Genomic DNA, 15095 nt, shown 5'->3' with positions numbered 1-15095 from the left:
TTTCAAATAAAACAATTTGGTGAGGGCTTCAGCAAGCAAGGAGGCAGGGTTGGCAGCTCCACACAGAAAAGCTTCTCTTGGAAGCCTGAGTGGTACCCAAACTAGAAGCAATTTTGAGTAAAGGGATTGTATATAGCTGACACGGGGATGGATTGGAACAAAGGCAAGATTGGGCTTATTTTTGTTTTTGTTTTTCTGGGCTCAAGAATTCCTCCTTTGCCCCCACGGACCAGGCAGGGTCTGCGTTTGGGAGGAAACAGTTAGAATCTATACACAATGGTAAATAGAAAACTGCATCTTAGACTCCAGGTCTGAGGTCACAGGTGTGTTGGTTTGGAGCCATCCTGAAGCAGCTCTGGCCAGAGTTCGGACGGGATTCAATACTCCTCTCTTCCCACAGTGCCATTCTACAGCTAGAGGTGCCAGGGCCACTTGGAGACCACAACCTTCTCTAGGACAAAGGGCGCCTTGGAGAAGCCCCGAATCAGTCAGCATCGTTAGCTGCTGGGAACAGCACAAGGAAGCGGTGAGCGACCTTAGCTCGTGGAAGAAGAGCGAGGGCCCAGCTACGTGCTACAGTGGCTTGGTGTGTCACACAAATGAAGAGTTCCCGGTGGCTGTGGATGGTGCCAGGGCGAAGTCACAGACTATTTCTCTACTGTGTGTCCTTACTGGTCACAGGATGATGCTACGACCTCCAACGGCATCTTCAAACTGGTAGGAACTTTTGTTGTCAATATGACTTGGTTAAAAAAAAAAACAAAAACAACAACAATGCACAGGTGAAAACAAGATTCATGCGTTCCTTTCTTCTCCTCCTTCCTTCCCCATCTACCAGCCTGAGAGTTGCCAGTCCGTGGAGACAGCAAGTCAGGGTCTCGCTCCTGAGGACAGCTGTTCAGCCCTGGGAGGCGGGACGCCCTCCCACCTGGAAACGGATTTGACAGCAGCACTAGGTGCCCCACCTGCGGGGTCACGGGGATACTTTTATAGGCTTTCCATTTTTGTCGTACTGGTACACCAGCATCTTGATACAGTGCGAGTTCGCCGGCGAGATCCAGGGGCTGCTGGTTATGGAAAAGTTGTGGTTGGTGTAGAACTGCGCGGGCTGCTTCTGGCACTTGAAGAAGGCCTTGAGCGTGGCGGCCGCCATGGTGCGGAACCGCTTGCTGATGAAGCAGTAGAGGAAGAAGTTGATGGCCGTGTTCAGAAGGGCCAGCATGTTGGCGACGTCCGACAGGATGTGCGCCAGCCAGCGGTTCTGGACGGGCGCCCCGTAGAGGTGGTAGAGGATCATGACGATGCGGGGTGCCCAGAGCGTGGCAAAGATGGAGGTGATGGCGAACAGGATGGCCGTGGTCTTCCCCGTGGAGTAGCCACGGAGGCGGAAGTTGCTCTTCCTCCTGAGCTTGTACACGATGATCGAGTTCAAGATGAAGAAGATGGAGCAGGGCACCAGGTACACAGTGAAGCAGTGGACCCAGATGAGGACGTGGTGCACGGACGTGCTGACGTAGTCTTCGGTCCAGATGTTGGGCCACCAGTAGTAGGGGATGCTGGTCAGGAAGCAGGTGACGTACACGCCTACGATGACTTTCCTGGTGCGGGCTGGGTAGGACACCATGTGGTACTTGAGCGGGTGGCAGACGGCGATGTACCTGTCAATGGTCAAGGGGACCGTGATCCAAATGGAGGTGTGGATGGATGAGAATTCCAGCACCTCTATGATCTTGTCGGGCACCGGGGGCATCTGCGTGTTCAGGATGAAGTCTTCCAGCAGGAAGTCCACAAACACGATGAAGAAGAGGACCAAGATATCGGCAGCTGCGAGTGCCAAGAGATAGTTGTAGGAGGACTTCTGCCTTCTGGCCACCAGCTGAGAGAGGATGATCACTGTCAAGATATTTGCTGTGGAGAGAAGAGAATCTGGTTTACCATTCAAGCCAAGGTGACTGCTTTGGTTACCGTGGGAGGCCCTGGGCATATGGTTACTGGGCACCCCCATGGAATTCAGCAGGATTGAACCGCTGCTTTTGAGGGACAGCCTCTGCATGACAAATAGCATCTCATACAAACATCTGGGGACTACTTTAAAGTTATGCTTATTATGGTCTAGTTTATTTGTTTCTCGCACAACCATGAGAGTTTTCCTCACATTGGAAATGAAACTGGGGCTCTGAGAGCTCAAGGAACTAGCTTAGAGCCTCACAGTTAGCAATGCATGGTGACAGGAACCACACCTTGATCCCAAATCTCGTGGGATTTTATTTTGTCCAACTGCCTGGAGAATATGGGGCTGACTGGTTTTTCCCACTCTGTGTGTTCAGCTAGGAACCTGGACTATATAACTTCTTAAACACCTTTTGAAAACTTGGATTTTAGGACCTTTCCTTTTTTTTTTTTTTTTTTTTTTTTTGAGACAGAGTCTCACTTTGTTGCCCAGGCTAGAGTGAGTGCCGTGGCGTCAGCCTAGCTCACAGCAACCTCAAACTCCTGGGCTCGAGTGATCCTTCTGCCTCAGCCTCCCGAGTAGCTGGGACTACAGGCATGTGCCACTATGCCCGGCTAATTTTTTTATATATATATATCAGTTGGCCAATTAATTTCTTTCTGTTTATAGTAGAGACAGGGTCTCGCTCTTGCTCAGGCTGGTTTTGAACTCCAGACCTTGAGCAATCCGCCCGCCTCGGCCTCCCAAGAGCTAGGATTACAGGCGTGAGCCACAGCGCCCGGCCAGGACCTTTCCTTTTTAAGTGGACTTAGAATCTAAAGAGTGGAGAAGATTATGGCCTTCAGATTAATTTAGAAATAGGCGGGCCCTGTAATTGTAGCACTTTGGGAGGCTGAGGCAGGAGGACTGCTTGAGGTCAGGAGTTCGGGACCAACTTGAGCAACATAGTGAGAAACCCCATGTCTACAAAAGAAAGAGCAAAATTAGCTGGGCATGGTGGTAGGCACCTGTAGTCCCAGCTACTCAGGAGGCTGAGGCAGGAGAATTGCTTAAGTCCAGGAGTTTGAGGTTGCAGGAAGCTGTGATGATGCTACTGCACTGTGGCCTGGGTGACAGAGCCAGACTCTGTCTCAAAAAAAAAATTATATTTATTTTTGGAATAGGTAATCTGCACACATGGTGCATGATTAAAAATAATAGCAGGGAAAAGTTCACTTCCCTTCCACTGTTGTTCTCCAACCATCCAAGTTCTCCTCCCTCAGGGAAATCACAGTTAATAAATAATTTATCCTTATATAAGTCTATATAATAGGCATGTATATCATTTCTGCACAAACAGCAGTGACGTATTATTTTTCTTGGGGTCAGATTTCATTTGAAAATGTATCCACATAATTTTCTGATAAGTTTTCAAAACAATTGTCTCTCTGAATCAGGCATATTTAGAAAGTCATTAGCGACTCACTCCGAAATGATATCCCGATGGATAATATCTGGAAGTCATTCTACACATTTACTCTCATTCATTCTCACAATCAACCCTGCAATTTGAACACTGCTCATGCTATTTTGCAAACAAGAGTCTCGGAGAGCTTATGTCCCTTGTCTGAGGTCCAGTGGCAGAGCTAGAACACAGACAGCTCTCTCTCTCTCCCCCTCTCCCCCTCTGTTCCCTCTCTCCTCCCCCTTACCCCTCTCTTTCCTTCTCATTCTCCCTCCCCCTTTCTGGGTAGCTATTTAAAATATTATGCAATAGTTCACATGGAAAAATGTCTTATGATAAACACACCCACACATCCTGGTGTACTCATCACCCAGATTAAACAAATTTTAACATTTTGCCATATTTGCTTCAGCTCTTTTTTAAAAAAGAAATGACATTATAGATATAGTTGAAGTCCCCTCTGAAATAATTCATTTCCCATTATTTTCCCTCTTCCGTTTTCTCCCTAGAGGCGACGGCCATGCTGTAGGTGGTGTGCAGTGCTCAGGGCCATGCCTGCATACTCTTCCTTCCTTCCTTTCTTTCTTTTTTTTTTTCTTTTTTGAGACAAGTTCTCTCTATGTTGCTCAAGCTGGAGTTCAGTGGCTATCCATAGGTGTGATAATGGTGCATGGCAGCCTCTAACTCCTGGGCTCAAGCAAGCCTCCTGCCTCAGCCTCCCAGGTAGCTGGGACTACAGGTTCATGCCACTGAGTCCAGACTCTTGTTTTCTTTGATATTGAAACTGTCAGCATTCTATATGCTGCTTTTGTCAATCAACTTCATGTTTCTGAGACCCACTTTTGTTTCTACATGTAGATCTAATTCACTCATTTTAGTGACTATGTAGCATTCCATTGTGCCACCTTATTGCCATTAATGTATTCATTATTATGTATGTAAATTATATATAATTTATTATTTTAAAGATGTACATACATTTAAATTGGTTTCAGGGTTTTGTTGTTGTGAACCACTATAGTTAATATCTTTTTTTTTTTTTTTTTGAGACAGAGTCTCGCTTTGTTGTCCAGGCTAGAGTGAGTGCCGTGGAGTCAGCCTAGCTCACAGCAACCTCAAACTCCTGGGCTCGAGCGATCCTTCTGCCTCAGCCTCCCGAGTAGCTGGGACTACAGGCATGCGCCACCATGCCCGGCTAATTTTTTATATATATATCAGTTGGCCAATTAATTTCTTTCTATTTATAGTAGAGACGGGGTCTCGCTCTTGCCCAGGCTGGTTTTGAACTCCTGACCTTGAGCAATCCGCCCGCCTTGGCCTCCCAGAGAGCTAGGATTACAGGCGTGAGCCACCGCGCCCGGCTATAGTTAATATCTTGATATGACTCTCCATAAGAAGTACTTATACATGAGAGTTTCTCTGGGGTAGTACATACAAAGAAGTGTATTTATTATGTTTCAGAGTGCATGCATCTTCATCTTTAGCAGATATTGCTGAATTGCTCTGTAAAGTGATGTTACTAATTTATACTCCCAACAGCAGAATATTAGAATTCCATTTATCCCATATCCTCTCAGTACTTGGTATTGTTAGTTTGTTGTTGTTGTTTTAAAAGTCTGTGCTGTTCTTGCTCTTGTCCAAAGCCCTTTGAAATAGCATTTTTGAAATGGTGGACAGTTAAGGTATTGATTATATTAAGTGGCCAGGATTCAAACCTAGGAGCAACATCCATGCTTCAAACCAGTCTGTAATATCGGTACCTACTCCAAGTGGGGTAGGGGCACCACGTGGGTATGTTACACTGTATGCAGTGTAAAGTGGTATTTCCTACTTTAAGTTGCTACTTAAGAAAAGAGACCCATTAAAGCAAAAGCTCTTTATATTTGCAAACCCGATATTTCAAATGTTTATTCATGCATTCAACAATGTTTTTGTGTACCTATTCTGAGCTTTGCCCTGGGAGAGGATGGTGAACAAAACAGACATGGTCTATGCAGTCTGCATGGAGCTTAGATTCTATTAGGCAAGAAAAACATCACCTGAAGGACTACAGAAGCAAATGCATAACTGCAAGCTATAGTAAGGGTTATGAAGGAATATTTGGGGGTAGGCATCAGAAAAAGCTTTCCTGAGATTTGGAGGACCAAATGGAGGTAAATAGGCAGAGAGGTTGGAAGAAGAAAGTGCTTTTCAAGCAAAGGAACCAGCATGTGCAAAGGGCCTGAGGTGGGGGAAGTATGAAGAGTGGGGTTTATTAAGACAAAGAACACATATTGATTTCTGCTTGCTTCATAAGCATTTTTTGCATTTTATGGCTCTCTTTTATTAAACATCCTTGCCGTGTTCTGTTGAAAGCATTTCAAAATGTTTTATTCATCCAGAAATCCTTTTGAAAAGTATTTAGCATCTACATTCTGTGGGCAAAGACCTGTGCATGGGCCCAAGGTGGATACAAATTGGTGTTGCATTCAGACTCTCTACTCAAAGAGAGTGTAGAAACATCGTATACGTGGCCAAGTATTAATGACATAAATGAGAACACACACAGTGATACAACAGCTGCTGGAGAAAAGATATCAAACAAAGGGCAAAGGCTTTGGAGCAGGATCTAGGTCAAAGTCTTGGCTGCCAACCCCTGCTCCTTGGACCTAACATATCGTTGGAGCGTCATGGAACTCGAGCCGCAAAGTCAGGTCTGAAGCTCTCCCGCTGAGCTAAGGGCACGAGAGCCCGTGGCTGGGAGTGTGGGAGCTGGGGCTGGGCTGCCCGGGGTTCAGTCTTGGTTCTACCACTATCGACACTTAGACTTGGGGCAAGTTTCTTCAACTTCTCTGTGCCTCAGTTTCCTTTTTATAAAATCAAATTAATAAGACTACCTGCCTCTTAGGGTTGTTCTGAGAATTAAGTGCATTCATTTTTCATAAAGCGGTTAGAACAGTGCCTGGGATGGGATAAGTGCTCGATGAATGTTAGCTGTTGACGGAGAGTCCATTCATTTGACAAATATTAACTGGGCATTTACTAATCCAGAAACTGTATGAGGCACTGGAGACACAGACATTAGCTAAGTATGCAAGGTCCATTTTTGCCATGGGGTTTATGGTATAGTGCAGAGGACAGACAATAGATAAACACACAAAAATGCACAGGAGAATTTCAGATGTGATGCTATGAAGAATGAAACCATGGGATGAGACAAATGTATCGGGGAGTTATTTTTAGATTGAAAAGTGACATTTGGGTTCAACCGAGGATAAAGGGATGGGATCTGCCATGAAAAGATCTGTGGGAAAATGATTCGAAGTGGTGGGGATGGCAAGTGCAAAGGCCCTGGGGTGGGAATGAGCTTGGTATGTTCACGGAACAGAAAGACGTGGGAACAGTTTCCCGTTTTACAGATGAGGAAACTGAGGCTTGGATTTTTAGATCATTTGCTCAAAGTCACAAACTGAGCTAGTGAAGGAGCAGGAAGGTGACCCCATCTCTGTCTGACTTTATGGTATATCAGATTCTGCTCTATCTTTGGTCATAGGAAAGGGTTCTTAGCAGGAGGAAAGTGATTCCTGTTCCCCAGGTTGCCCCTGACTTAGAAAAGTGCCATCATTTCTCAGAACATCTTTTTTTCTATCCATTCAACAATACCCACATTCCGCGCCCCTGTCCCTGCTCCTGAAGGAGGAATGCATAAATGGTGGGGTCTCCCCAGAAAACCTGCTATATATATTCTGCAGAGAGTGACTCTTTGCCACTGTTTCTTCCTCCCCAGCTGAACCCTGTTTGAAGTGTGGTGTTAAAAAATTTTCCATATTCAAACTCTTTTAAAAATATTCCAGCCCCATCTATTTAATGCTTTAAGTCAGGCAAGTCATCAACTCCCAGCGAAATTGCTAGGTATTCATATTTGACATTTCCTTAAGTTTCTAGTAATTGCCTCTCTTGAGAAACTAACCCGCAGACACCGAGTTTCCCATTCCGTTCGTACAGGTAGATTTTTCCCCAACGCAACATCAAGAACACTTAGGACATCCTTGGCGGGAGAGAGAGAGAGAGAGAGAGAGAGAGAGAGAGAGAGAGAGAGAGAGAGAGAGAGAGAGAGAGAGATGTGAGCTGGGGGTGGGGGCCCAGGGGAGAAAGGAACGAGACTATGTATTGATTTTCTGAAAAAGAAACGAGAAATGAGAAGGCAGAGTCTTCACCTTTTAAGGTTTGACATTTGCTATAACTCCCCATGTCAAAAAACCCTTTCGTTTCCACACTGGCACATTTTCCCCAAAGAGAAAGAGTGGTGTTGACAGGATCTGTTGTATTTATCACGGTGAGTAAACTAAGCCACCCAAGTCATTACTGCCCCAAATTCCATTTCTCAGCTTTTGTTTCTAACTGACCCAAAGACTCTGTTGTTGAGGAAACCCAACCAATCCCATCCAGGCAAGCCTCGGAGAACTTCACGATCAAAATGTAAACATGCCTAAAGAGCAAATCCTTCCTGTCAATGGTGTCCTCGGACAGGTTTAAGCCCCTGGGTAGCAGAAAGCCCATGTTTTGTGATTGCAAAGCTTCTTGGTTATATGCTCGGGGGAATTCATTTCCTGGATTTTGTAGCTCATTGTGCTCAAACTGGAGAGGATTTGGGGAGTGGATGAAAGAACGACACAGGTTGGGTTGTCGGGACACACCACTGACCTGTCTGCTGGCCCAGAGAGAAAGGGTCAAGGTCTTCTAGAGGCATTTGCTATGTCTGTGATGACTGAGGGGCTCCTGCAGGTTCCTTGGAAGCAGCAGCTGGACTGGGAATTCTCAGTCTATACCTCTGAGTTCCGCTACATTTCCTTGTTCTTGTCTTTGAAAATTAATTTTTCAATTACAAAAGCAACGCACACTTGCAAAAAAAAAATTAAACATCATATCAGTGTATAATAATAATAGAATCAGCTGACTTTTATTGAGCATTCACTACACCCAAGGTACTTCTAAGCACTTAACACACAATGTCTTAATTTTCACAATTACCCTGTGATGTATTATGATTTGAGAGCATTGAGGTTCAGAGAGGTTAAGTAACTTGTCTGAGGTCACACAGCTAGAAGGTGGTGAGCCAGGACATTAAAACAAGCTTTTTGTCCCTGGAAAGGGAAAATCTGTCAAAAACCCATCTTCCAGAGATAATGTAGTAGCTAGCCTTATAGTGAACCACGCCTCCTGGTATTCATGCCTTTATGTCGTTTCCATGCCCTGAATTGCTGAAGTCTTAAGTCTCCAGGTCTTAAGAAGAGGAGAGAGAACTGCTTATCTGGGCTGATTAGATTCCTGGGGTAACCTTTTACAAATCCTGTTTCTATGCATCCTAGGTTACATCCTGTGAATTTCTAAAAAGAAAGCCATTCTCCCTTTCAGTCATCATCGCCTGTGATTCTCATGAGTCCCTCCCCTCCAAAGTTGCCATCTTTTGCATTAGAAGAGTCAGCTCTCATGTCATGCAGACCCTTGACCTTGTGAAAAATTGCAGCGGCTGTTACTTTACTTGCTTCTTGGAGGTGCCCCAAGGATGGATTTTTAGGAAGAGCAACCTCTAAGCCTCCTAAGAAGTCAGCAATGCCCTCGGTTAGATCAGCTGAGGGGTGGAAATAATTGTGGGATGGGGCACTGCCTCGGGAGGCTGTCACCTCCCTCACTGTTTCCTGCTCGACTCTGGGTCTTGGGGCGGAAGAAGAAGAAATAGTATTAAAAAGATGATGGGCCGGGCGCAAGTGACTCAGGCCTGTAATCCTAGCACTCTGGGAGGCCCAGGCAGGAAGATTGCTTGAGGTCAGGAGTTCAAGATCAGCCTGAGCAAGAGTGAGACCCCTGTTTCTACTAGAAATAGAAAAATCAGCTGGGCGTGGTGGCACGTGCCTGTAGTCCCAGCTACTCGGGAGGCTGAGGCAGCAGGATTGCTTGAGCCCAGGAGTTTGAGGTTGCTGTGAGCTAGGCTGACGCCACTGCACTCCAGCCTGCACAACAGAGTGAGACTGTCTCAAAAAAAAAAAAAAAAAAAAGAACCTATCTTACTTGGGCGTGCAGCAGTTAAGAGTGCATTCTCTGGAGGCAGCCAGCCTGGGCTCAGATCTCAGGAGAACCGTCTACCCACCGTGTGATGTGAGTAAATGACCGAATGTCTCTGAGCCTCAGGTCCTGCATCTGTGAAGTGGGTGTCAGAATAAATAGCACCCTCATTGGTTGTTCCAAAGAGACATGAAATAACACAGGCACCGTACTTAACACAGTCCCTTGCACATAGTGATCACAAAAAAGCATATAAAAAAATCAGCCACTGTTACTTGTTTTTCACTTGGCTAGTTCAGTTCAGGAGATGATCATTGAGCAGTTACTAGAGGCCAGACCCTGTGCTAGATGCAAAGACATGCGTGCGGGAGCGTCTAAGCTCTCAGGGAATTCCAGAGAAGATTCTAGTTTCTCTCCACGCCTCTTCCAGGCACTAACCACCCTGTCAACCCACAAGGAAGTTCCTCATCGCTTCTAACCTGAGCCCTCCAGTTGCAGTTGTATCTGATCCCTGCCTGCAACTTTCTTCCTCTGCTCCACGGAGAAGAACATTGGCCTTTGCCTGACGAACTAAACCCTTCCGAGCCATTCCTGTACGATGACGCCATTGGCTCCTGCATCCTCTGAAAGAGTTTTGGTTTTAAAACTAAAGTTTTAAAATTTTAGCTCCTGTTTTGATTGATCCTTAATTTCCTTTGGGGCTTCACTACAACGCTTTTTTCTATTATTTTTCTTCTGGAGACCTCTTTTCTTTCTTTTTTTTTTTTTTTAACCACTTTTGAGCACTCGAATGAATTCCTTTCAAAGCTAGGGTTAGTGTTTTCCCTTTCTGGGTATCTCCCTTTATGGATCTCACCCCAAGGGTGAGAGCACAGCTTGGGGTAGAGGGATGGGGAGAACGTTTCCTCTTCAGTCTCTTGGTGGTGGCCGTCTGGGCGCCATGTTGGAAAGTGCTCCTACACCTTGCCTGGGCTTGCTGGTGCTGTGATGGATTGGCGATGTCTGCCCAGGTGGAACACATGCTGTGGATTTGTCCTCCACATCTCGGGCCCTGGATCCGTGGTGCAGCTTCCCTGGCTTTCCCCAGAAATTAACAAAGCAGCGGGTTCCAGTGTAGACTAGAAAGAATAGTTGAGACTTAGCACGTGGGCAGCTGAGGAGGCAGCAAGAGCGAACATGGTGGCCATCCCAGGGCAGGCTGAATCAGGGCGAGGGGAACAGTGACTCAGCATCCAGACTGCAGGGCTGGACTCTTGAAAGCAGAATTGGTTCTGTCTTTATGGCCAGCGGAAGCTTTGTTAAGTAACCATGGCAACTGCTAGGTCTTTATCATGAAACCACATCCGACACAGCCAACAGAGACCCCAAACTTTCCAAACCATACTTCCCAGTACCAAAGCTGGTTTTCTCATGGCAACCCAATATTGAGCACTTACTATGTGCTGGGTGGCCTCGCACACATGAGATGATTTTATGTGATTCAATGAACGATTTTACTTTAAGAGGTACGCATTTAGTTTAAATGGTATTAGAATAATGTTATTTGTTTCATGTGGGGTAATGATAAATGCCTGCTCATAAAATAAGTTGAGCTTATTTAAAAAGTGAGTGGATTTAAAAAAACAATCTATAAGGAGCTGACCGTGTAGGTGGAATGCAGGCTTCTGGTCTCCATTTTACAAGGAGGAAACTGACATTCAGAGAGGGTAAGGCACCTTCCCAAGAAGGCACAGCTAATAAGTCGAAGAAGCATCTTGAAAGCACTCAGGGGTGTCACCCTGGGTCAAGTTCTGTACCAAGTAGTGGGTGCAGCTGCGTTTTCTCAGTTCTGGGAGTTTGTCACAAAGACAGATGGGGGCAGGGCTTTTCCTGGACAATTCCTGGATGTGCAGGTGGCTTTCCAGCAAACGCTGAGCACAAGAGTTAACAGAAAGTACAGGGTACTTGAAACGAGACACATGCATTTTGGAGCCTGGCAGGTCTGGGTTAGCCTCCCGGATCTGAATTTTCCTGGCTGGTGCTCTCGGGCAAGTTGTATAAGCGCAACGAGCTTTGGATTGCTCAGCAGTAAAACAGAGTAATGATGTACCTGGTTCAAAGGATGCTGTGAGGATTAGAGGGGATCATCACCCAAAGCTCTTAGCACAGAGCCTGGCCCAGGGAAGGCGCTCGGTAAGTGGTCATAGGCATTCAGTACAAATCCCATGATCAGTTCAGCTAAGATGATAAATGGAACCAGACAAAGGCCCTGTGAGGGGGAAGAAGCACCTGCAAATCCAGGCACAGGCTTCTGGCACATTCCTCGAGGACACGAGAATTGGCTCTGGACAAGACCCCTTACTCATTTCTCAGACTCCGTCAGTGAAAGCATGCTGAGGCTTCCCAGCTGCATCAGGAGACGCCTGGGTGTTGGACTGGAAAAACCCCTTTCTTTCTCAGGGCCTCAGTTTCCATATCTGTAAAACGGGCCAGTTCTTATTAAGCAACAACAGTAATAGCGATAATGCTGGCACCACAACTCACGTCTAGGGAAGGGGAGTGGGAGTTTAACAGGCAGATAAGGCAAAGGCAAGGGAGGGCTCTCCAGGGACAGTGAGCAGCATGTGCAAAGTTAAAGAGGCGTGAGAAGAGGTCCCGCCACTCCCTCAGAGCAGCTACCAGTTGTTGAGCGCTATCAGGCACTGAGTTCACGTCTTCACATACATGAAGCATGCTGCACAGCTATAATATATAACCTAATATTATAATATCTACTATTGAACATCTAGTATTTAATCCTTACTAATAAAGTTCTCATCCTCTTATAATAGATGAGAAAGACTGAGGCTCGGAGGGCCAGGACGCTGAGTAAGGCTGTGTGCAATGGCATCGCATGCAATGGCAGCGTCCCATTCTCTGGCACCTGCTATATGAGCGCCGAGGGAGGCTGGGAATTTCGCAATGACAGATCCCTTTATTGAGCACTCACTGTGTGTGGCTCACTTGCTAGAGGCCGCACCTGCACGAAATTTAATTCTCATATGGCTTTATGAGAGAGATACCATTAAGATGCCCATTTTAAAGATGAGACCGCTTAGGCACAGTGGGATTAAGTGACCGGCCCAGAGGAGACAGCAGGTGTGTGTGAGGCCCAGGATTCGAAAACGATTTATTATTAGACTCTAGAGCCCATTCTATGCACTTGCTTGTCTAGATGCTTCCGTACTCAGCTTGGGGAACTCACTATTAAAGAGAAATGGACTAATTCTTTTGGTATTTTTTCATTACTTATTTTTTTTTTAACAGTGTCTATCAGCAGGGCATGTATGTGGCATGAGGGAAGTTGAGGAAAGAATTCCTTTCAGAGGAGTCATATGGCCTTCAAGAAAATACCTGCCACTCCCAACCCCTGGAATAAGTGGGGGTAAAGAGATCTGAGGATCTAATCACTTTCTCTTTTCTTTTCTTTTTTCCCTTCCTTCCTTCCTTCCTTCCTTCCTTCCTTCCTTCCTTCCTTCCTTCCTTCCTTCCTTCCTTCCTTCCTTCCTTCCTTCCTTCCTTCCTTCCTTCCTTCCTTCTTTCTTTCTTTCTTTCTTTCTTTCTTTCTTTCTTTCTTTCTTTCTTTTCTCAAGGTCTCACTCTGTCACCTAGGCTGGAGGGCAGTGGTATCATCATAGCTCACTGCAGCCTCGAACTCCTGGCCACAAGTGATTCTCCTGCCCCAGCCTCCTGAGTAGTTGGGACTACAGACACGTGCTACCATATTCAGCTAATCTTTGTATTTTTTGTAGAGATGGGGTCTTGCTATGTTGCTCAGGCTGGTTGCGAACTCCTGGGCTCAAGCTATCCTCCTGCCTTGGCCTCCCAAAGTGCTGGGATTATAGGCATGAGCGGCTGCTTCTGGCCCTAAACACTTTTCCTGAAGTCCAGGACATACGACCGAGTTCTCCAGTGCCCCTTTCAATGGTGAGCGACGCTCTCCGCTGGCTCATCCCCCATTGGTCTGTCCCAGGCGCTCGGTTTCTGCCCATCTTGCTCATTCACTGACTTCCAGCTGGTGACTGCCTTGGGCAGAGGATGCTCGTTTGTTTCTGCTGTTTTGTGGACCTAGGGTGACGGTCACTGGGTGCCAGAGGACCAACAGGAAATCAGAGGCTTCTGTGCTCTTCATCTGGAGTTCACTGGGGTGTCAGAGGCTAATTGAGGCTCCGCTCGGGTTGTCGCTGTTTGATTAAACATCTTGCGCCAAGCATCATCCATCTGCTTCTCCAGTGGCTGCCAGGGGTAGGTATTTTTAGCTGTGGGCAAATAGCTTATCAATCGTGCATACAAAAGACAGCCAACACAAAGCCATCATTTTCTGTTACCCTGCCTTGCTCTTCCACGGGGGCAAGGACAAAAGAAGAATTGAATGAGGTTGGCGTTCACTTATTCATTCAACAAACGTTTGCTGAGCTGCCCGCCATGCACAACCAGGCACTGTTCCAGACACAGGGGTGCAGCTATGCACAAACACACAGGTGGTCCATGTCCCCATGGAGCTCACATTCCATTCTGACCCAGTAGAACTCTGCTCTGTTACCTACTAGCTCCGTGGCCTTGGGTAAGTCAGGATTCCTTCTTGGGACTTCTTCCGGTGAGCACGCACCAAGTGCCATTTTCCGTGCCGAGGCTGCTGGTGAGAGGTGACGTACTGCCCCCTCCACCAGGCGGGGCAGGAGGGGAAGAGGCTACGTGACCAGGTAGCAAGTGTGACTCCAGAGGCACATGGAGAGGAAGCAGCAGTGAACTCCGAGTTTATGGGCGGCGAGACTTCAGAGGAGCACGATGGAAGAGACCGGGGACAACAGCACTCGGGGATCCAGGAACGGCATGAGCCAGGGCAGGGAGGCGTGACTGCGAGTGACACAGTCGGGAAACAGCGGCCAAGCGCCGTGGCTCACGCCTGTAATCCCAGCACTTCTCGGGGCTGAGGTGGGAGGATCCCTTGAGGCCAAGAGTTTGCGGCCAGCCTGGGCAACATAGCAAGACCCTGTCTCTACAAAAAAAAGAACGAAAAGAAATAGGAACAGAATAAATAAATTTAGAAAAAAACGACTTCAGCCAATAGCCCAAGCTGTCTCTCTTGCCTTAAGGCTTCTCTTCTCAGGGTCCCCTTCCTAGAGACAGCTGCCCCGCATGCCCCGCGGCCGAGGCTGTGTGTAAATTGCAGCCATCAGCTGTTGACTCCACATCCCCAGCTGCTTCCTGGCATCACGTCTATAGCTAGGCCTCCAATTTCAAAGCAGAAAAAGCCATGGCATGTGACAGAGGGACAGACAGTGAACTAGTATATGCAAAGTGTCCAGAGCCGGTCCTATGGTTCCTCTCCGTGCCCGTTGCGGCGGACACCGCAGGAGGCACTTCCGGGGCCCACGGCACCATCCCAGAAAGACAAGTGGCGCAGGACAGATTCCAGAGCAAGGTCGCTGGGGTGCAAACCTGCTTCTACTGCTTTCTAGCTGTGTGACCTTCGGCAATTTACTTAACCTCTCTGTGCCCTTACTTTGCTCAGCTATGAAAAGGATGATGAAATAGCACCTAGCGGAGCTTTTTATGAGGATTAAATGAATTAATGAATTAATAATTAATGAATTAATACAGGGAAAGTGCCCAGAGCAGTGCCTAGTACCATGCACA

The 15095-nt window shown here is 46.8% G+C and overlaps 1 protein-coding gene across 1 annotated transcript in view; it reads right to left on the bottom strand.

Annotated features, from left to right (window-relative positions):
* Positions 1 to 973: 973 nt before the first annotated feature.
* GPR139 (G protein-coupled receptor 139) overlaps positions 974 to 15095 on the bottom strand; it is a 37311-nt gene continuing 23189 nt past the window's right edge. Inside the window, exon 2 of the mRNA XM_012736035.2 lies at positions 974 to 1908. Within this exon, the coding sequence (XP_012591489.1) occupies positions 974 to 1908 (935 nt within the window). The remainder of the gene's footprint in view (positions 1909 to 15095) is intronic.

The sequence above is a fragment of the Microcebus murinus genome, chromosome 19 (genome assembly GCF_040939455.1).
Source record: "Microcebus murinus isolate Inina chromosome 19, M.murinus_Inina_mat1.0, whole genome shotgun sequence".
In the NCBI taxonomy this organism is placed as follows: domain Eukaryota; kingdom Metazoa; phylum Chordata; class Mammalia; order Primates; family Cheirogaleidae; genus Microcebus; species Microcebus murinus.
This window is presented reverse-complemented; position numbering and strand designations above follow the sequence as displayed.